The sequence below is a fragment of the Neltuma alba genome, unplaced genomic scaffold (genome assembly GCF_004799145.2).
Source record: "Neltuma alba isolate B1F8T4 unplaced genomic scaffold, ASM479914v2 tig00001251_pilon, whole genome shotgun sequence".
NCBI classification, from domain to species: Eukaryota; Viridiplantae; Streptophyta; class Magnoliopsida; order Fabales; family Fabaceae; genus Neltuma; species Neltuma alba.
The window spans coordinates 1-23,902 of NW_021632394.1; the positions used below are offsets into that span (position 1 = coordinate 1).

At 32.9% G+C, this 23,902-nt stretch overlaps 1 protein-coding gene across 1 annotated transcript; it reads right to left on the reverse strand.

The window, feature by feature from the left end:
• Positions 1–7,151: 7,151 nt before the first annotated feature.
• LOC114754410 (uncharacterized) lies at positions 7,152–19,845 on the reverse strand. Its single transcript, XM_028943181.1, has 4 exons — positions 19,834–19,845; positions 14,017–14,021; positions 7,772–10,410; positions 7,152–7,680 (listed from the first exon to the last, which is right to left on the reverse strand). The coding sequence occupies exons 3-4, from the start codon at positions 10,274–10,276 to the stop codon at positions 7,411–7,413; spliced, it is 2,775 nt and encodes a 924-aa protein (XP_028799014.1). The 5' UTR covers positions 10,277–10,410; positions 14,017–14,021; positions 19,834–19,845; the 3' UTR covers positions 7,152–7,410.
• Positions 19,846–23,902: the final 4,057 nt, after the last annotated feature.

The following is a 23,902-nucleotide window of genomic DNA, read 5'->3' on the forward strand; positions in this document are numbered from 1 at the left end:
AGAGTAGAGCTAATATTGAGATTTGAGCGTTAGGAGGTCATATGGTTGGTGGCACCAGTGTCAGGATACCATAAAGTGTCATCCATCAATGGTGGAAAAACAGAATAGTGAGTGGAAATAAAGCTGGGTCTAGGAGCTTGGTAGTTGTGATCATACCGATGGTAGTAGCTTTTGGCATTATGGCCTGGTTTTTTGTAGACCTAACACAGTATTTCAACTTGTGTGTGAAAAGAAGAGTGCCTACTCGAGCATTGCGCCCCCCTCATATAGATATACGGCCACCAAAATAGTTAAAGTTGCAACCACCACAACCTCTAAAGAAATAACCACGACCACCATACCTAGTGTACGGAGGCTGCTGCACAGGAGAGAGAGAAGTGTGGGTTGTTGCATTTGCCATTACGGTAGATACAGGATTTTTCAACACATTCTTTTGTCTAGCCTCATATGTCAGTAAATAGCTTAGAACATCTTCAAGAGTGTAATGTGCTCTAAAAGTGGTTAACACTGTAACCACCGAATCAAAATCAATGCCTAATCCTCCCAGAAGATAAGTGTTAAAATCAATATCTGATACTGAACTTTTGACAGCAGCTAAGGAATTAGTGAGTAGTGAGGCACGATTATAGTAGTCTAGGATACTTTCTCCTCCTTTCTTTAAAGATGTGAGCTACTATTGAAGAAGTAGGACTTTAGCTTGAGACTGTTGAGAGAAGGATGTTTCGAGAGCAAGCCACATAGCTCTAGATGTTTTGTGGCGCATAACCTATGCAATGAGCTTCTCAAACAAAGAGGCAATGAGCAAGGAGGCAACAAGTTGATCTTGCTCAAAGCACTTGATGTATGCTTGATTGGGTAACCCATCTGGAGCTTTAGTTGGTGGTGGAGCCATCAATGAAACAGAAAAGGCATTGCCCATATAAGTAAGAAAGCATTTGATCTCTCCATACTAAGTAGTTATCAAGAGTGAGCTTCATAGTAATATAATTAGAGACATTAGAAGGAAAGACAGTAGGTGTGGTAGAAGGAACAGTAGTAGTGGAGGTAGCAGAGGAAGACGCTGGTGACTCATGGTAAAGAGCCAAGTGGCTTTGATACCATAATAGAGTTCTAACTATAAAAATAAGACAAAAATAAATATTGGAGAACAATTATTTGTATTGCTATTGTATTTTTCACATGAACAGTGCCCATTTACATTAGTATTTATAGGCAGAAGGCAAGAAGGATCAATATGAGTAGTATTGGACACGTGTTAAAGAAGTGAAAAACATCATAAAGGTGCTTAGGGCTAGCTGGCTATTCCTGTATTGTTTTGGGCTTTAGAGTTCTGTTATGTTGTTAGGCTTGTGTGCTAAAAGACTCTAAACCTCTCAAGTCTCCTCCTTAGATTGCGAAACTCCCATCTTTGATACTGTTCATCTTCTTGAATCTTAAACCCCCTTCTTCGCTTGAATCTGTCACCGAACTAGGCAGAGGTGATCGGACGTGGTAGCTCAGAGGCAATCAAAGATGTGCAACTACAGAGAAGTCTAATGAATCTCCATTTGAACACCAAAAGTATATTACTTCTTTTCTCTTCATGATTTTAAAACGAATCTCCATTTGAATCTTTGAAATGGATTGCTTTCTCCTCTTCTTGAATCTTGACAGCCCTAAACACCCTTCTGTGACAGAGTTTGTGACTCGACGATATCTTGGAGCAGTAGACGACGAGATAGAGGCGATCGGGGATGTGGTGGCTCGGAGGCGATAAGATCAATGATTGTAGCAGTTATTCAACAAAAGCATCAATGGATCCCCAAACCATATTGCTCTTTTCCTTGTTATGATTTTAAAATGAATGTCATTTGAATCTTTGAAATGAATTCTTAGAAGACTAATTTGTGTTGTTGATTTCCAAAAAAAAAAAGATAAATAGAAAATTTACAAACTAGGATTAACAAATCCCAATCTGTCCATTCGACTTCCCTCTCTTGATTAGCAGAGACTGAACCTCCTGTTTTGTAACTATATGCTTGCTTGAGAATGAGCATCATGTTATGAACTCACCTCTCAGTCGATTAGAACTCCATGAACTCTTAGCTACAATCACTTAGAAAAACACAAAGCAACATTCACATAGAAAATCTCAGAAGGAAAGAGACATTGATAAAATGAAGAAGGAGTAGCGGCTACATAGAGAGGAGAAAGAAGGTTCATAAGAGAAGAGAAGCAGATACAATTCAGAGAGAAGAGATCACAGGAAAGGTCTCTTCACTTGCCTTCCCTTTTATTTCAATCCATTTCACATCTCAGTCATTAAGATTGCAACTTAAACCCTTTAGATCTCATATTATATAAAAATTTTATAAAATATTTTTATTATTATTTTAAATAATCATGGTTAAAATTTAGTAGTTTAATTTTATTTACTTTTTTAAAAATTTAACATTTTATTCATAATTTTATAAGATACTCTTTTGATCTTAAATATAAAACTTTTTTTGTAGTGTAAAAAGGATATTATATTTAGAACCGAAGGAGTATAAAATTTGAACTGTTCAAATTGTAATCTTATTATTAAGATGGGAAGTTGAAGAAAATGGACAAAAGGAAAGGAAGTGGAGAGATCCTTCTCCCCATCATGCCTCATCTAAATGCCTTGATGACTTGTTCTATTCCACCCTTTATAAGCTAAATTATCATATCTCCAGGATTATTATCCTCAGGTTAGTCATAGCCCAATTCATGTTTTAGCCCAATTCCTTATCCCCAACGCCAATTTATTTCACTCATAGGGTTGATTTTTTTTTTTTTAAATAAGCATAGGGTTAACGTTAAGAAAAAGTATCTAGTGATGAATAAGGGTTGGGTCTAGTGAATAAGTTAATTCCTCACAATATGATAAATTAAAATACATTATATTTAGTGTCTAACAGTGCTTTAAACATGATTGACTCTAATAGGAAAATACATGCGTCTAGGGGGAAAAAAAGAAGTACCAAGCGCAGCGGAGGAGCAATGGTAGCAAGCTTTTTTTTTTAAGTAGAATAAAAGACCAGAGCCAAAATAGCATAACACATCCTATATATTCCCTTGACAAACTTTACTCATAAAAACATAAATTCATGGCAAATGTGCTAGGCATCCATGGTAACTGTTAAAAAGTAAATCTATCATCAATAGCCCAATGTATAATTTGAGCCACTTTAATAATATTAACTCATCATATTCAGCCGCTTGCATACATAAATAATATTGATGCATGGCACAAGTAAGTTTGTCAGTTTTGCCCCCTCGCATCTTGCTCAAAAAAAGAACCGTAATCTGATCGATCACCTTCCATTGAAACCCAATCCAATATAATAGGTTTAGTTTGTCCATTCTCATGCTTAGGATGTGTCGGTGTGCTGAAAGGAAAATTTTCAGCAAGACACAATAACCTATTATGCTTAGCATTCCCAGAGTTGAAAACAAAATGAAAAAGTGAAAGACAACAGTGAATAAAAAAGTTGAGAAGCATTCATATATCAAAAGCAAAGTGGGAATCTCAATAGGAAAATGAAGCTTAATTCCCCGATCAAAGATTAACCAAGGAATCACATTCTTAACCCATGCGGCAACAATTCTCAAATTATATCATCCAAAGCAATTGGTAATATATGAGAATAACAAGTAATTATGCCAACAGAATTTCTCACATCGCACAGTCACAAGCCCAATTATCACATCTTGAGCCCCATTATCTCTGGCCCACAGTTGTAGCCCAGTTCATGTTTGAGCCCATTCATTACTTCCTACCAAAATAACCCTGTATCTTACTTCAACTAAATAAATCTCAAGCTCGATTATTGTTGGTTTCCTAGCTAGTTGTTCATTATTTATCTCCCTATATGTCTTTTATTTTTCAGTTTGATATCCATTCCTTTGCAAACTTTGATCTTTTTTTTTTTTTGGGTTTCAACAGGGTATGGATTTGGGCAGTCAATGCATTTACAAGTGTACAGTTCATCATGGGGCACACCTGCAAATAGGATCAATATCAGCAAATTTCCCAATGGCATAATTTTTGTCCTCCCATGAATGACAAATACATCAATATTAGGATTGTTTTGAATGAACATTATTGGCATCTTCCAACCATGCATTTAATACAAAAGCTCAAACAAACACTTCTAGACATGACTTCTTGAACATGTCAGCCAATGCAACAGAGCAAGCAGCGTGGTGTGTACTTTAAATTCTTAATGTCCCCGAGGAAGTTATCAATTCTATGAGGATGAAGATCTTAGATTTTGCTAACAATATGATTAACAATGCCCACAAGAACTATGTTATTTTCTTCATGATGGTAGAGATTGATGTTAGCATTCACTACTCTAGTAGTTATTCGGCTGCAGAGGCATTTTTGGAGGATAAAAAAAGATACAAGATTGTCAGTATTTTGAAAGATGGGCTTGACTGTCCAATTTGCTTGGAAGGTATTGAAGTTGGGGCATCAGTGATTCACATTCCTTGTTCTCATTTGATGCATGATGGTTGCCTTCTCAACTGGTTGCTGAGAAAGAGAACTTGCCCTTGTGTCGCTCTCGAATTCTTTAGTTTTCAATTGTACACTTGAAAACATACTACTAAGGGTGTGTTTGGGATAGTGGTATCAAAAGTAATTTTTTTTTAATATGACTTTTATAGAAGTCAAATTGAGTAAAAATTAGATAGGGTAATGTGATTTATGTTTGGATTGAGTTTTGTAAAAAAGTCAGTTTGATAAGTTTAAACTTGTTTGGATGATCAATGTAAAAGTAACTTTAGATGCAAAATGACTTAAAAGGATATGAATTTTATTAAATAGTACATATCTAATATTAGATATATATAATGTGACTATTTTAAAAGAAGTAAAGGAAAATAAAATTATTAAAAGTAAAAAAATTTAATTTATTATTAGAAAGAAATTATATATATAATGTGACCATTTTAAAAGAAGTATTGAAAATAAAATTATTAAAAATAAAAAAATTTAATTTATTATTAGAAGGAAATTGAAAAATACTAAAATACTTAATTAAATATATTACAACTACAAATAAAACAAGAACACATAACACTAAAAAATCTGAAAATACTGTAACCTTCCTCCCCATATCACCATACTGGTATTCTTCCTATTGTGAAAAGCAAGATCCAATAGCTTCAACCCAAAAGTCCATTTAGACCCAAAAGCCAGATTGCAAAAACGGTATGCCAAACATCACTTTCAACATAAAAGTAGCTTTTGCAGGTTAAGATGCACGTTTGGGACTCCAAACGTGATCCCAAACAGGCCCTAAATGATTTTTACAGAAAGCCCATTTTGTGGTATAGTTGGCTTATGGGGCTCTGATGTTACATGTAGGGCTTGCTTTGGGGTTTGTGCTTCTTCTTGTGTTTTCAGCGATTGACCTTTATGGGTTGTTAATATTGTAAAACTGCACAGGATACAATGGCAACCAATGTGTCATAATTGGTCTGTAACAAGTGATTTTTTGAGAAAATAAATAAATTCCAACGCGGATTTCATTTTTTTTAATTATTATGGAGAAAGAATGCTATTCAATTCATGTTCTAGCCTAATCCTTTGTAATTTCTGTTGCTTTTACTTTTCAATCACTGATAGATCAAAATATGATGAAATTTACATCAAGTTTTGATTTAGCCACTTAAATTTATAAAGTGTATTTTCAATTCCCTTAACCCTAACACCATTAATCTCATTAATAGAAAAAGCTTGTGAACTTGAAGGACCAGACGTATATGTTAACCATAAAATTATTAGTATTATAATAGTATCATAAAATTTAATAAAGTTTTTTCATTAAATCTGAAAGAATTAATTTATTTGCATGGTTATTAGTACTTTTGCATCCTTAAAAAAACATTTGATATTAAGTGCATTTGGGCTCAAAACTTATAGGTATTTTTGCACTTTAACTTTTTCTCCCAAGTGAGGGGTATTTTGGTACTTTCATAATATTAGTGTGGGTCCCACTACAAAAAGTAAAGGCCACTAGTCAGGTTTAACGGCAGTGTCATTTTTGCTCTGATTTTATGAGTTTATAAGTAATTTTGTACCTCCAAAAAATTATGGTTGTGACTGCACTTTGAGTGAATATTGTTAGTACGAGAAGTAATAGACATGGAAAGAAATAAAGAATATTTAGTTAATTTTATTAATTATTCTTAATATTTTGATAGAGACCAAGTATGAAGTCACCGTGCAGTGGATTTATGTTATTGAATTATTTAGTCTGCTTGTATTTTATTAATATTTATTTTAGTGGTTAGTTTAATTGATGCACAAGTTTACGAGCAAGTGGAGTTTGTTAGAGCTATTTGTTGAGTCAAGTATTTAACTTTGAATATTTAAATCTGTTATTTTCCTAAAGCCATTAGTTAGTGGGCTAAATTTTAGGAAGTCAGCTTCCATAATCTCAAGAATTACCACTTTGTTCCCAAGTGTAAGTGATTTGGAGGAAAAAATTTTGATTCTAAATGTAAATAACTTGTAATATGTTTAATACTTTTTTTAATTTTATCCTTATTTAATCTCAACATTAGAACGAGAGAAAAAGGGGAGAGAAATAAGAATGATTTATAAATATAGAAGAGGAAAAACTTTAATGGAGGTAAAATTAAAAAATTATGTCAATTTAATGCATTCCTTAATATGAGAATGGATTGCAAGTGATTTACACCAAGGACAAGAGTAGTATCTAAATTTGATTTTCTTATTTTAAATGTATTCCAGCTCTATAAATAGGCTTACCATTCAATAAGATATAATTGAAAAATTAATAAATTTTTTATTTGCCTCAATTGGAGATTCTCCTTTTGTTGGCTAGGAGATTTAGTAAACTGAGATTATTACTTTGCTTATTCTTATTAAAAATTTCGCCTTGGCTGTAAGAGTTCTGAGAGTGAGATACTTGCCTCAACATCCCTTATAGAATTATCCTTCATTTTTATTTTCTGCCTTTAATTCTTCCCTTAACTTCGGTTCCTATCATATTTCCTCATTTAAGCTCCTTCTACATACATTAAATCCTTATGTTCAAAATTTAATTTGAAGCCAAACATGCTATTATCCTAAACAGTTAATATTTCCATGTGAACTAAATTTCCTGTGTAGTTATAAAAAATTGGCGTCATTGTTCATGGCTTCTGTAAATTGTAACTAGATACAGATTTCATATTATACATAGCGCTTGCTGTAGTAGAGTGCAAGCAAGAGCACGAAGAGCATACAGAGACCTACTTGCCTGTAACAACTTTAACTTTGGTGAAAAAGGACTTCACCACATTTCATGTATGAAAAGAAAAAACAGAGGAAGAACTCGGGAGATCTTCATGAGCTAACTATATTCTTGGAAAAGAACTGAGAATCTAGAACTAGACTCTGCCTACAGGGGAGAGTGGTGGGATGGGAGTATATTTTATATGTTCTTTCTGTTGGAGTCCATCATTGTTCTTTGAACTGAGTTGCTTAGAGGCCTCATGCGTCTTATTTATTTCTAACGCAATTTCTTTCTGGCAGCTTAAAAGAGAAACTGAAATGAAAAATGCCTGCAAATGAGTGATCGATGAACTGAATTCCACTGAGAAGAATCCATCCTTCAGTGGCATCAAAGTGAAAAGGGGTCTGTTTTGTTCAGCTCCTTCCTGAAAGTTATAGAAAGTTGACTAGTCAGTGGGCTGCAATATTTATTGTTGTGCACAATCATAGCCCTCAGTAGAAGGGTTAGAGTCATACCTGAACAAAAAGTTGGAAACGCCTTGGATGAGATTTTGAACCTCGAGTTATAATTGATCTTTCCTTTTGGTTTGAAAGGACAAGCAGTTTGCAACCAATGTCCCACCCCCCACAATCACACAATCCACCAGTTTTCCATCGATAGATCAATGGGGAGGGTTCGCCTTTGCTGGGTGAACCATGGATACCACCTGGTAGTATGACTGTAGTTCTACTGGAGACATCATTTTCTTTTGAGCTGCATGAGCAGCTATCTTCTGCCAAGCACTTTAGGCATTCATTGGTCAGAAAGTTAATATCATGATCTGCTCCTTGGCTGACATTTCCGCAAGGGATCTCAACAACGACTGCTGCAAGCTCCTGGCTCGGGATGAACTTAGGTGTTATTTGATCTTTCTGGCCAATTTCAACACTCAATAGAACAAATTCTTTGACAAAACACTGCGTCTTAGAGCTCTTATTGCTTGGTTTAGCAGTTGTTGAGCTTAAAGACTTCATCTGGCCAACAACATTGTGGACATAACGAGAACTTTTATCTTTGCTTCTGTTACTTATCCATCCACCACTCTTCTTTTTAATCTCATCGACGAGGTAAAATGTAAAACAACCTGAGTCATCCTTCTCCGGGGAGGCTGATTTTTTAATGGTGGCAGCGAGAATCTTTCTTTCATTGTTGAGCACAAATTTGAATATAGGGACTCCATTTTTTATTGTAAGATGCAAAAGAGCTTGAATTGAGGAGCCCTCGCTCTTTTCAGCATGCGATATTGATTCCTTGACACTGTTTGTCTTGAAGTTAATTGGACCAATGGTTCCTTTAGTTGCTTGGCTTCTTTGAGCTGAGTGGTGCATCTCCGTTGACTTGTGCTTCAATATAGGCTCTAATATTCTTCGAAAGGGGCTGGACCCGGTTCTCCTATGACTGCGCACCTTCTCCTTGCTTGAATTATCCAAACAATCAGAAGATTCAGAAGTCACAGGACCAGACTTTACGCTGACATATGTGGAGCGAAACTGTGGCAGAGAGGACCCTGACCCCTCTTTGAAACTAAAACTTCTTCCAATCCGTCCTAAACTGAAGCTAAACCGACGATTGGGTGATGGAGTCCTTCCTTTCGGAGCTGTCTGTTCAGCGGTTTCTAGATCCCCTGATTTATTTGAGTTATCGTGAACACAATGATTTCCGAGCTTATCATCTAATGCATTCTTTTCATCGTACGCACCTTCAAACTGCAAGCTATACATCTTCTTGGACCCAGTAGTAGAATGACTACTATCCCGATCAACATTACTTTTGTGTTGCTCGAATTTCGCTGTTGGAGCTGGCTCAACCACACAGGGTAATGGACATGAGTGTGGAATTTCAAAATTTACATATTCAGAGTAAACATCATCAATAAGGGAAACATCTGACGGTCCGCCTTGACTTGATTCTTTTACGTTCTCATCAAAAGGCATTCTTGGTTGGTGAACCCGTGGATTACTTGATTGGATAATTTCTTGCGGGTGAAGAAGCACGACATTACTTGGCTTGTCATAGCATGGTTTGTGACCAATATTGATATCTGACTCTGAAGGCTTCTCTGCCGCTTTCTTAACTTCACTATTGCAGACACTCGTTTTCTTCTTAGAATAGCATGAGACCCCTTCGCCTTTTGGCTTTAATGAAGCAAGTCCCATGCCAGAAGTAGACTCACGAATTTTGCTATTCTTCTTTAGGCTAGAATCCTGTAATCCCTCCAAGCTCTTATCAGCTCCAACATTCATGTTTCTGTTAGGAACTTGTGAGAACCCTTGGTGCCGCAAGTTCGATGCAAGGTTTCCCATCTGTAGAGTCATTTTATCTGAGTGTTTCCTCTTCACCTTTTCAAACGATAACTCTATGTGATTTCTCCTGAAGGACTCATATGTTGGGGGTACGACTCTCTGCTCATCTGTAATGCTCTCAGCTTCAGATTTAGAGTAGTGAGATTGTTTGACATTCTGAAATGGTTGTTTGGAATTTTCAGGAAAGCCTCCCTTATAAGATGCCTTAGTACTTGAAGATAGGAAACCTCGTTGGTTAACAAGTTTGTCATTAAGACCAGCACTTGCAAATGATTTAGGGAACACTCTTGAGGTTGATTCCCTGACACTGAATGACGTGAAATTGGTACCAAATGCTGGGACATTCGTTTGCTTGTGATTCCATTTTTCAAGTCGTGTCCAATCTAGAACCCCAACATTTAAAGCCTTTCCGCGAACGTTTTCTTCTCCATCAGTGCTCCAGAGATAACCTGGTAAATTTGTCATGTGCTTGACAAGCTCATCCTTCCTACCTGCATTTCCTTTTACCTTCTCATGGTTGTGACTCTTCCAATCCGCAACCTGCTGTGCTCTGTAATTGAGATCACCGCATATGGCAGAACCAACACCATTCTTAGATTTCAACTTATCCTCCTTACTCGTCTTTGAGCTGCTTTGTTGTTTTGAGCTGATCCTTTTTAACTCTGAAATGAATCCCATTTCCTCAGAGGGTTTCACAAACTAATCTTCTTGGCTGTACCTCAATGGCATGGCACGGCATTCACTCAAGCTTTACTTCAGAACTTCATCCCAAAGTTACTCCGCAATGGTTTGCAGCATGCTCCCGTCATTATCTGTCGACGAAATGAGTTTCAGAACGCAATAATGATAAGATCGGAATAAGAAAAACAATATGTCACCCTGAATTTGAATGCATCTTTCCGATCATTATCAGAGGCATAAATAGCTGAGAAATATGGAGACGAGAAATCTGGCCATCATAAATTCAACAATCTGAGTTTCGGGTCCAAACATAGTTAGATTTGTTAATGTAAGTATAGGAACCTGATTTTGACGTTTTCTAGGAAAACCTATGCGAGAAAGCTGTGTGAAGGAATTATTAATGAACAAAGAAAATGAGCAAATCTGTATAATTAAGCACCAGTGTCATAAATGAATGAACGAAGTGATAGAAACCTCAACTGCGCCTTAACTACTCGTAATAAAGAGTGAAGAGAGGATTTAATTGAATTAATATTAACTGATGCAACTACCTGACTTCGATAAGCTAGTACCAGATATGAGCGAAACAAAAAGTGGATCAAAAACTGAAATGAAATCGAATCTGGCATTAGGGAATTCCGAACACCAAGCTCTGTTAGGTTGCTAATAAAGCTGTAAATAAATTGACAAAATAAATATAAAAAAAAAATAACACAATACACTCCAACTGGGAAAGTAAGAGCAATGAACTAATGTTCCCGTTAAACGAAGAAAGCGAAAGCAGTGACTACTTCGTCCACTTTCAGCTGAAGATCCCCTGCATTTCCTTCATTTTCACCGCAAGAACAGTTAAAAAAGCAAGAAGAAAATCTCCAGAAACAGATAGTAATCGAGAATGTACCATTTCACAATATCCCCAGTCTCTTTGAAATCAAGAACAGAGATCGCCCACTTAAACACCGGTCGCCGATCCAGGGAAAAATCTGAAACAAAATAATTGGGAATCAAAGTAGATTACAAGCGAAGCAAAGAACATTAGCTAGAGAAGAAAAATCAATGACGATGCCGTTGATGTAATCAATAATTTCTTTGTAATTCGTACATGCATGTCTCTCGCTGTTCTTTCCTTTCTCGGAAAAAATGGAGGAAAATCATGGCCAGAGTGTGTGAGAGAGAGGGAGGGATGCAGTGGTGAAGTAAGTGAGAGTGTGAGAGAGACAAAGAGAGAGACTGAAAGGGATTCGTTTTCAATGGAACGGTGAAAAGAAGAAAAGGGAATTGGTGGAGGAGGATCGGTGGGTCCCACAGTGAAGACTTCTTTCTTTGTCACGGATCCCTACGTCGAAGGAATGTGGGACCCAGATTTCGCCCCCTCTTCTAAATGCCATGCTATTGCCGTTAGGGCTGTTCACGGGACGGATCGGGACCGGGACAGGCCCGTCCCGGTTCCGTCCCGGTGAACAGTAACGGGACAGATTTTCTGTCCCGTGTCCCGGTCCGTCCCGGGGTTGTCCCGGTCCCGGTCGGGACGGGACGGATCCGGGACGGGACCGGGACGTCCCGGACATTTTTTTTTTAATTTTTTTTTAATTTTTTTAATTTTTTTTAAATTTTTTTAAATTTTTTTTAATAAAATCTGAATTTTTTAATTATATTTTTTTGAGCTTAAACCTTATAAAAAACATCTTTTTATTTTTTATTTGTTTGGGCACTCTTAAACAAAAGCTCAAAATATTACATATAATAATCATTAAAAATTCTAAACAAAAGCTTTTAACACAATAAAAACTTGCTAAAAATTCTAATAATCAATAATCTCAAATCATTAACAAATATAAAAACTTTAAATAAATATATCTATAGTTCCATACAATAGTCTCAAATCTTAAAAAAACATGAAAAAAATGATATTATATAAATAGAATAAAAAATTAAAAAAAAAAAAGGACCGGGACGGGACCGGGACGGGACGACCCCGTCCCGTGTCCCGTCCCGTCCCGGTCCCTTTTTTGTCCCGTCCCGGTTTGTCCCGTCCCGAAAAATTTCGGGACGGATCCGTCCCGTCCTAATAAGACCGGGACCGGAACGGGCCGACCGGGACGGGCCGGCCTTGAACACCCCTAATTGCCGTATACCTTCTCTAGGTGGCTGTCCAATCCAAAATTTCCGGCCTTTCCACGTCATTTATAATATCGATTTAATAGGACGAAAAAACCAGATCAGGATGACTTTATTTTGAATTTAAAATAATTATTCATATTCTTTTCATAAAAAAAAAAATTATTCATATTCCTATTTTAATAACTCCAATTTATTAAATTATGTGGGATTAATGTATTGATGTTTCATTTACTTATAAATTAATTTTTTATTTAAATATTTATCTTTTAAAGATTATATATATTAATATATTTTAATATTTTAATTAATTTATATTATTTTAATTATGATTATACTGATCTATACAACTACAATTAAATTGTTGATCTTTGAATTACCACCTTAATTGATGTACTCACCAGCTCGGTTTTCATTTTAAGTGTAATACTTCCTCCGGTCAACAATATAAGTTATTATAATCAATTCATCAATAGCAAAAAGGAAAAATATCAGATCAAGTTTCTTGTATCCATTATATCAAGTTATTCAATCATACATGATCATGTATTTTTTTTTCGTTTTGTGTAGGTTTATAATTAAATGCTGATATTTCAAAAATAAAATACATGATAATGTGTGATAAGAAAACATGACATGATGAATATAAAGAGTTTAATGTAGGCATTCTCCTATCAAAAAATAGTAGTAAATTTACTAAATGTGTTTCGAATTCAAAATTTTTCTCAACTTTATTTGTGTTAAACGAAGTTGTGAAATATTGAGAAAAATGCAAAGAGTCATGTATGAACATTAATTATAAGGACAAAATTGACAAATAAGCATTAATTACTTTACAAATGACCTATATTTAAATGAAATCATTCTTATAAAAATAACTTATATTGTGAATTGAAGGGAGTAACTCAATTCATTTTGTTTTTAAAAAATTTATAAATTTTTCATGAGCTCTTCGTATTAAGAAAAAGTTTTCATTAAAGGAGTAGTTTCTAATGTAAATAAATAAAATGAGTATTTTAACAAAATTAATATGTATTTTTAATAAATAATTAATTTAATTAATTTTGTTGATCTCTAAAAGTTAATTATTTTTTTCAGAACTGCAAATTAATTATGATCCTGTTTGGCAAAGCGGTGAAAATCTCCTATAAACACGTTTCACATAAGTCAAGACAAAATTCTTCTTACGTATTTATTTCGTATTTCGTAAATTATTTTTACCAGAAAGCCTAGCATGAAATTGAAGAATGAAGAAGAAAAGAATCCATAACCCTCGATTTGTGCACGAAAACAATATCTTTACGTTTGAGAGAAATGTTTCTCCTTGGTTTTTTAAATCCCCGAAAGAGAGAATTGTTTCTTCTACATCAAATTGGATTAATATCATGCTTTTTAGCAAGATTGTTTTTGCTAAACATTACATATTCCCCTTTTGAATTAGTTGGGGGTGATTTTGTATCATAAAAGGTAAATATGTTAAAAATTTATCTCAGGTAAAAACTTCGCAACAAAACTATAAAATTAAATACCAGCGAGAATTAGATCTAATTAAAAAATTACTCGCTTAAAGTTTAAATTTATGTTATGTTAACAGACAGTGCGCATATTTAATTCACAACTGCATCTTAAATATGATTAGGTGGAATTTACCGGTGTCTCAGTCGTGAGCAGCATCCCAGCAGCCTCCTTTCTGTTCCTCTGGTTTTTCATACTTAATTTCATTTAAAAAAAAAAAAAAAAGAGCGAAGAAAAAGAAACAAGAGGCTAAGCCTAAAGCTATGAGAGGGATGGTAAGGGCCCACATGGTAATTATTTGGACTTCAATACCAATGCATTGCGCCTCTTCTTTCTTTGTCTTTTTCTCTCTCACTTTCTCTTTCCTCTTTTTTCTTTATTACCCTTCACTCTTCCCCATTCCTCTCATTCCCCTCGCTTCCTTTGCAATTCCAATCATGCTCCCTCATGCCCATTTTACATCATCTATAGTTAACTTAATTTTTTTGTCATAAAAAAGAACAATTTGAAAGATTCAATTTAATATCCTTGAAAAAAAAAAATAAACCCATTCAAAAAAACATACTCTTCTGATTTTATTTATAAAACACTTTCAGCATATTTCACAAAGATAAAAAAATCTTAAAATATATTAACTTTCTATTAAAATATGATAATTTTTTAATTTTATCCATATTTAATATATATACCTTTCAAAAGAAATAATAACCTACACTATAATAAATGAAGGACAAAATAATATATTCACACTGAAAATTTAATGAAATGACTTTAAAATATGACCAAAAAATATTCTCTCTCTGCCCTATAAATAGGACCAGAGTAGTAACTAATTCAGTATTATGGGTTTGAATCACATTGCTAATGTGAGGATTTTAGGCTTTTTTACCGAAATGCTACAAACAATAAAATTATATAGAAAAATGCTGTACTTTTAAAAGTATTTACCAATATGCTGTACTTAAAATAGTTTTTGACTAAAATAACTTTCAAATTACACACAAATTGTTTTTGGCATGAACGACTTCAGAAGTTGTTCTTGACGTGAATGATTTCAGAAATCTTTCTTGGCGTGCACGATTTCGCTTTTTAAATTTTTTTTTAAATCAAAAAGTGAAATCGTTCACACCAAGAATGATTTCTGAAATCGTTTACACCAAAAGCGATTTTATTTTTTTCCTATTCACTCCCCATACAAGAATCTTTGTCAGTTTAAATAATATAAGTTTAAAAGATTTTATAAATTATTTAAATTTATAATTCAAAACTTTTAAACACTTCTTTGTTACAAAGATTTATAAACATATTTAGTTAAATATATATTTATTAAAAAAATTAGTTAAAGTTTTAAGCAAATCTTTTATGTTTGCTTTAACTAAATGAAATTAATGTAATTATAAAAATATAATTTAGGAACTTATTAGAATCAGAAGTAAAATAGTAAATAAATTTTATTTTAATATAAATTTCAATTAAAAATAATATTTTTAGAATTTTTTTTGGAATACCTCTATTAACAGTATTAACTAATTGGACTAAACTATATGTTTTTAAAATAGTAAAAAAATCTATGTAATTGATGCAACTTAGAAAGATAGTCAGAGTATTTTACTCTTGATTCAAAACACTCATATCATGACACGTCATCACCAATTAAATAAGGCATAAGTAATGAAAAATTGAAATGAATGAAGGGCGCTCATAATTTCTTTTTTTCATTTTTCCTTTTCCATGCTATTGCTATATTGCATTTTTTAATTGGTGATGACGTGTCATGATATGAGTGTTTTAAATCAAGAGTAAAATATTCTGACTATCTTTCTAGGTTGCATCAATTACATAGATCTTTTTTCTATTTTAAAAACATACAATTTAGTTTAATTAGTTAATACTGTTAGTAGGAGTATTCTAAAAAAATGCTAAAAATATTATTTTAACTACAATTTATATTAAAATAAAATTTATTTACTATTTTACTTCTGATTTTAATAAATTCATAAATTATATTTTTACAATTACATTAATTTCATTCAGTTAAGACAAACATAAAAGATTTGCTTAAAACTTTAACTAATTCATAAATTATATTTTTACAATTACATTAATTTCATTCAGTTAAGACAAACATAAAAGATTTGCTTAAAACTTTAACTAATTTTTTTAATAAATATATATATTTAACTAAATATGTTTATAAATCTTTGTAACAAAGAACTGTTTTAAAGTTTTGAATTATAAATTTAAATAGTTTATAAAATCTTTTAAACTTATATCATTTAAATTGGTAGAGATCCTCGCATGGGGAGTGAATAGGAAAAAAAACAAAATCGTTCTTAGCGTGAATGATTTTTAAAATCATTCACGCCAAGAACAACTTGTGTGTAATTTAAAAGTTATTCTTGTCAAGAATAAGTTTAAGTGCAGTATATTAGTAAATATTTTTAAAAGTACAGTATTTTGGTATATAATTTTATTGTTTATAGCATTTTGATAAATTATCTATAAATACCTTTATAATTATTTTTTAGGTTTAGAGGTATGTCCTAATTCTAATAAATTCCTAAAACTCATCTTGCTTGAACTTTTTTTGACAAGAAAAAAGACAACTCTTTTGAAGAAGCCTTAACATACAAGTCGGTTGCCAAATTTACTCACTTAAAAATCCACTTAATTTCTTATATTATTTATGATTTATAAACAACATATACTTGTTTCTTAAACTTTATAAGAGTACCACAAAATTTTTTAAATTGCTCAAATTTCATGCATAATGTAAAGAGAGAATTACAATGAGATCTTTAAAAAAATACTAAAAAGTCCGAATAACAATCTAAGCAACTTGTAATGATAAATTTCAGAATAAAAAATGACAATTTTTTATACTTATTTTTTAATTATTTTTTTAAAATTTATTGTAATTCCTCCTAATATAAATGTCATAATGGGTAATAGTAAAATATTAAAGTTGTTATTATTAAGTACAAAAAGTAAAATATATAATATACAAACTAACAAGTTAAGAATCAGGTGAAAAAAAATAACAAGTTAAGAATCAGGTAAAAAAAAAAAACAAGTCAAGAAGGATAGAGTAGAAAACTTAGCACATAAGCACATTCAAAAAAATAAAAGAAGTAAAATATATAATGCGTTGAAGTGTTGTCCGCCCCCTAGTGAACATGCCCCGGCAATAATTCTTCTCTCTTCTTTTATGTCCTTTTCTTTTCTTTTCTTTTTGACAAGAAACAAAACCCTTAGCCAACAATACTTCTTTTCTTTAATATCTTCCTTCTTTGATTGATTTATGATAAAGACAGCCGAAAAAGGAAAAGAGTGCCATGTGCTCTAATAAAGTGGAAATAATAGTACGTCATATTTTTGAAATCAGGATGAAACATATCTGCGTATTTGAAAATATTTATTTCCTTGCGCTTTTATTTTATTTTTCAATGTCTTAAAATGCTGAGCCAATCAAATCAAATCAATATATTCCTTCAGGTCTAAATATAAAACATTTATACATACTAATATAAAGATTTTATATTTAGAACCGGAAGAATATATATATAAGAAAATTATTATACATCTCGTGATATTACATGAAATTTGGTTAACAAGTGGTGCTGTTTATTTTTCAGGAATGATACAGTATGTTAGAGTTTTGCATAAATAAGTGATTATTTTTAATTTTTTTCTATAAAAATAACAATAATATGTTTTTAAAAATAAAAAAGTAAGAACAACTTTTATTTATTTTCTTATTTTTTATTTCTTTTCCAGCACAATAAGTGAAGAGCCCTGCCGGTAGTACTTGATGTAAGGTGGGGTCTTAGCTCTCAGCACTACGACTTTTTATAATATATTATTCTGATTTTAAATATAAAACATATTTTTTAATATAATTTATATTATAATATTAATTTTATATTTAGTACAGGATGAGTATCGTTCAGTCTAATACTTTCTCCATTCCTTATTATAAGAGATATTTGATGTTTATAGTATGTTCTTATATGTAAGAGACATTTAAAAGTTATATCTATTTTTTTGTGTTGATTTCTTACTTTACTTATATTTATTTTGTCTCTAACTCACACTCTCTCTTCCTTCCACTTCTCTTCCTTTTAATAATTTAATTATTTTCTCTCATACTCTCTCTCATGCTCTCTCTCCTTATTAACGAGAGCATTTTTGAAAAAAATTATACCTTTTTATATTGATCGTTCTTAACTAATTTTAATTATTTTTTTTTAACGTAATTCGGTTATTCATCTTTTATGATAAGAAACGAAAGGAGAAATAAGATAGGATGTGAAAAATTGGTTCCAATACGCGCGAGGGATCTCATGAGTCTAAAAGAAATCTAAACTTTCACTAAAAAAAGACATCTAAAATTCAAAATACATGCTTTTTTTTTATATAGTAAAAATACCTGCTTTTGAAGTTCATGCTTTAGAAGAAAACTACCAGATTTTATCTTGACGTAGTGTTCAGCCACACACGTCCACTTACTTTAACTAATTAAAATTTTTTAATATTGAGCTCATTGTTAAAATTTTCCCTTCCTTTTTTCATTTCTCTCATACACCAAATAGAACCTTAAAAAATTTAATAAAAAACTGATAACTAAAACGATAATCCACTGAATATAACATAATCAAAAGTTCTGGAAATCCATGCTCATATTCTCATGCCAGCATTGTACTTCGCCAAATATAAAACTTCATCCTCCCGCAATTTAAATATCGCACACTTATATAAATATATATCATATCAGTATTAGAGAATAATAAAAAAAATTATATAAATTTGTCTAGAAAATTTTCAATCAAGAGCACTAGATACCCATAAGTTTTTTAGAATAAATTTGTATCAAAGTTTAAAATCATAATAATTTTAAATGCTACTGGTTTCTATCACTATATTAATAGACAATATTAATTTTTTAATTGTATGGGATAAAATTGTTATGGTTTTTAATTTTTAAAACAAATTTGTGCACACAAAAAGAACTTTTTAACCAAATGATCTATACCAAAATGCAAAAATCAAAAACAAATATTCCAAGACCGCCGAAAACAACTACTAGCTAATATAAATGTTGCCCATCATCACAATCTTCAACATTAAACCTGCGAACTTCATTCCAAGATTGTTCATCACCATACTTCTTCATAGTCCAAAACCTCAGACACTTTTCATTTTCAATTGGACAACATTTGTAGAGACTTCCCTTTAATTCTCCTAGCCCAACACAACTGTCAGCATTCATATTTGTGATTATGATGGATGATATTGCAGAAGAAAAAGGCAATGAATTTGACATCTCACTTTCTAAGTCAAAACATAAAATTGACACTTCCGTCCAATGATAACCAAGCCAATGAAGCAATCCATTCAAACAAGTGAGAGATTTACTTTCCAACGTCAATGTGAGTATTTCAACAACTCTATCATCATGGATTGCACTGCGATCATATATTCTTATCACTTTATATTTATTAGTTTTCTTGAGATAATCTAATCCAAAGAAAATGCAGGCATGTAATGATCAGTTTATTATTCTTGGATCGTGCTGGAAGTCTTATAAACTCTTCTGTGATTGGGTTACAAACAATAAGTGGCTTTGGGTTGCAAAGAAACCGTGAATTCCTAGTAACTGATCCTATAGGAAAAGAAAGCCATTGCAAGAATTCCCTATATCAAACTTGTCATCTTTTGGCTTACAAGCAAGTATAGTTTTATTTTCATGCCCCTCCTTCTAGCCTCTAGCATCATGTCAAGCATCATTTTGGAGCCGCGAAGAGGAAGCTTGAACTTAACTTCAAGTTTCATGCGATTGTCACAACTAGGTTTAGGAGAATCCTTACATGAACAAACATGACCAAACTCATTATTACTTAAGAAATTCTGGGTTTCATTACTCTCAAACTCATCAAAATCAAGCAGATGGAAAGTTCTAAAAGCATGTTAATCAAATTCTGAAAATTAACCCCCCATCGGCCAACAGCAAACTTGATAGGTGCCACTGGCATCTCACGGAAAGAGGTGATTTCTCTGTGAACTTAGCCTATAGACTCTTGAAGCAAGATGAGTGGTTAGAGGAAAGTAATATATGAGACTACATATGGAAGTGGCTTGGTCCTCAAAGGATCAGGACCTTTCTTTGGCTTGTTCTTAGTGACAAACTACTCGCAAACAGCGAAAGAGTCAGATGACATACGGCCATTAGAGACTCTTGCAAACTTTGCAATGGCCAAACTAAAGACCTAAATCATCTCTTCAGATTTTGCAATGTTGCCTATTCTTGCTGGCGGTTGATTATTCCAGCTTCAGATCTATCCCTACTTCTACTCCCAGCCTCTTAAAGAATGGCTGACTAAGAACCTTAGACGAGATGAGAACAGACCCTCTTGGAACATCCTGTTTGGTATCTTATGCTGGGAGTTTTGGAGAGCCAGGAATGGTGCGGTGTTTGCCAATGAAAGAGTGCGTTGCCACAGTGTACTTAATGAAGCCATCGCTTTGGCTCGATCTACACGCCATCCTTGCTAATGAGTCTCTTAGATTTTTAAGCTTAGACGCGGCTAACCGGTCGTTTGATAAATCACTTTGTTTTTGGGTAAATTTCCTCCATTTGTATATATCCTTTGAGTAATGAATCTTCTTTTATACTAAAAAAAACTTTAAATATATAAAAAAATAATCATAAAGACTATTTGCCAACAAGTATTTTTATGTATGTAATTGATCTTCAAAACTTGCTTTTTTTCTTTAAAATACTAGTACTTCTTTGCCTCTCTCTCTTTTTCTTCTATGCCTCTGCTTTCTCTTCTTGCCTCTCACTCTCTTTTATTCTCTCTTCCTCTATCTCCCAACTACCCATCTCTCAGTTTTCTTCCTCTTTTAAATAACCTCTATTTGGTGGAAAAGTTTTTTTTTTAATTTTAATATAATATAATTTAAATAATAGTTTTTAAATAATAATAATTTATTATTTAATTTAATTTAAAATAATAATTTGTAACAATTCTCTCTTTTTAATATTATTTTTTTATAATTTTTATATCAAAAATAAAAATCAGGTTGTTACAAGTTTGAACTTTATTATCATACATTCCAACGTCGCGCACACAATTCAAATTCACTTAGGCACAATACCAACTCTGTTTTGCTCTGTTTTTTCGGGTATGAACAAAATAAATTCGCAAATTAAAATCAAACACAAATGAAACAAGTCCAAACCAACTAAGGGTGTGTTTGGATAGAAACCAAACCATGATTTCAGAAGTGTTTTTACGGATTACGAAGTAAATATGTGGAGGAGATTATCTCGTTTTGCGAAAAAGTGCTTCTGAAACCACGGTTTGGGGATACCCAAACAGGCCCTAAATAACATATAAGTTATGCTTCATATATACACCATATATTCATTAACATAGTGGAATGCTTCTGCAATCTCCCAAAATGTGCAAGAACATGGTGACCTGCTCACAAACAAGCATGGCAACTTCCTCATCAACTTGCTCATAGATGTTGCTACACACAAACATTACAATCAATAGCTTTCTCATAGCCACAACCATAACTAAACAAGCGACCATGACTTCCAGACATATATTTTCGTACTCTTACTGTATGATCTACAAAATGTTTATGAGGTTCCATCTTCAACACATGTTTATCAATTCATACATAAAACCCAAGTTTAAGTTTGTTCAAAATGTTTCCATTATTTCTATTGACTTCGACACAGCAGCAGTAACAAACAAAGCAAGAAGAAAAGAAGAAGATTGTAAATGAAGAACAGAATAAGAGTAGAGGACAATTACAAACCTGTCAACAATGCTAGTTCCTGCTCTCAACACCTGCAAAATAGCATTCGTCCTCTTCAGCCTTCTCCATACATGATGATATCGTCTATGTCTAAGTCAAGCTCCAGTCTCTCTTTTTTTTTTTTGGTTTACGACTTTAAGGATAAATGAATAAAATGAGTTATTGCAAACGTGACAGGAAATTTGTTCCCCTGTTCCCCCACTTTAGGTGGAAACAGATTTTTAGTTATTTAAATAAAAATCAGATCGTGCCTTTCGTTTCATTCCTGCCTTTTCCTCGAACCAAACTAATGCCAATAGAAAATTTGGATTTTCCGTTTCCACTAGCAAATCTTTCGTGAGCTAAACGGGTCCATAGTTTAAGTGATTCGGCTGGGTGAATAGGTGAATCGCTGCCTACGAATTCAAAAAAAAAAAAAAAAAGAATCGCCAGCTAGTCATGACTCATTTCATTAAACCATGGCATAATGTTGGTGAACAATGTGATTCTCGCATAACTTGTTACTTGGGACTTTCAATTCTGTGCTAAAGTGGACTTGAATTATTGGACTGCAATCTCCTTAGAAAGAATAAGGAAGCATTTAGATTGAAACCAAATTATAATTTTAAAAGTAATTTTATAGTATATGAAATGAATATATTTTAATTTATGAAAAAATATTTTTAAAAAACATTTTCATCAATTTCAAACACCTCCTAGATCTATCTTCAATGATTACTTTAATCCACAAACCATCATGTTTGAACATAGAACACTCATCATAACTTAGGAAAGAACCGAGTAAACTCCTAATCTTTCTCAGTATCTTGTGTTTTGATTTGTGATTGCGGATTGCACCTAACTTGTTTTTATTTCAACAACAAAATGGTTAATCTTGCGTACATTCTTGGTGGGAAGAGTAACACCAAAATTCTCTTCCCGTGGTACGTCTATGAGTTGTGATCAGAATATTATCCCCTCAAAAATATTTTTACGGCTTACACAAAGATGCAATCCAGTGATGAGTCTTGTCATGATAATGCAACATAGCCTATGGATAATAATCTACACTCTACCCCCCCCCCAAAAAGTCCGAGCTGACAAGCAACTTTTGTTTTAGAATAATAAAAAAAAATTCAGCCCAAAAACAAATAACTGATTTCTTTTGTTATTATTAATTAAAAAAGCATGTTTTTAAAAATAATTTTTCACTTTTCAATCTAAATCTAAAAAGGATAGGATATGTTGATGAACTTTACTTTGTATCAAAGAATAAAAAACCGGACCGGTAACTAAACCGGTCAAGACAGTAGGTCAAGGATAACTGGTCAAACTAAAGTCGGACCGGTCATATTAAAATAATACAATTTAATTCAAGATATATAAATGCATTCCTATTATTAGAATAAAACAATCCTAATTCAGCAAACGATTTGACTATTCTAATATTCCTTAACGGCTCAACCTCAAATATGAAATTCAAATTTCATATATCAGTCAGTCTCACACAATAGAACAAGAGCAGAATCAAATTGACAAATTCAACTACCTATTTCAGTGTTTATACTTTCAATTTAGCCTCAGACAATCAGACGAGCAAAAAACAAAAAATGGCTTTGATATTGGAGAAAAAGAAAATAGCAAAGTGGAATAATCGGTATCGTGAAGAAGAAAAATGACTTTGAAGCTATAGTGCTATACGCACATATCTCAGTCTCACTCTTCAAAACCGGAACAATCAACAATTGCACAAAGCATGACCAATGAAGGAAAAAGCAGAGCACATCTAACTGAATGAAAGTAATGAACAAGACAACAAGAGCACAGAAGCTGGAAACAAGTAGAAGTAGAAGTAGAAGGAAGAACCTCCGAGTTGCGATAATGATTCTGCCACCGTGAAGAAGAAGCGATGACAGGAGGCGACCACAATGGCCTACTGCTTCAACTGTTTGACCTGCAATCCTAGACAATGTTACACGAAGATCTGCGACCTTCGATGGTGAAGAAAAATCCAGCACAATGAGAGTGGATTCAGCTAGGGATTTTCGATTTGGGAGAGGGGAGAAAAATGGTGAAAAGGCAAAGCAAAACTAAAGCTTGGGGGTGGTGGGAGCTGAGCTGAGCTTCGATTTCAACCTAGGCACCTAGCTTCTTTTTTTTTTTTTTCATGTTAAACGG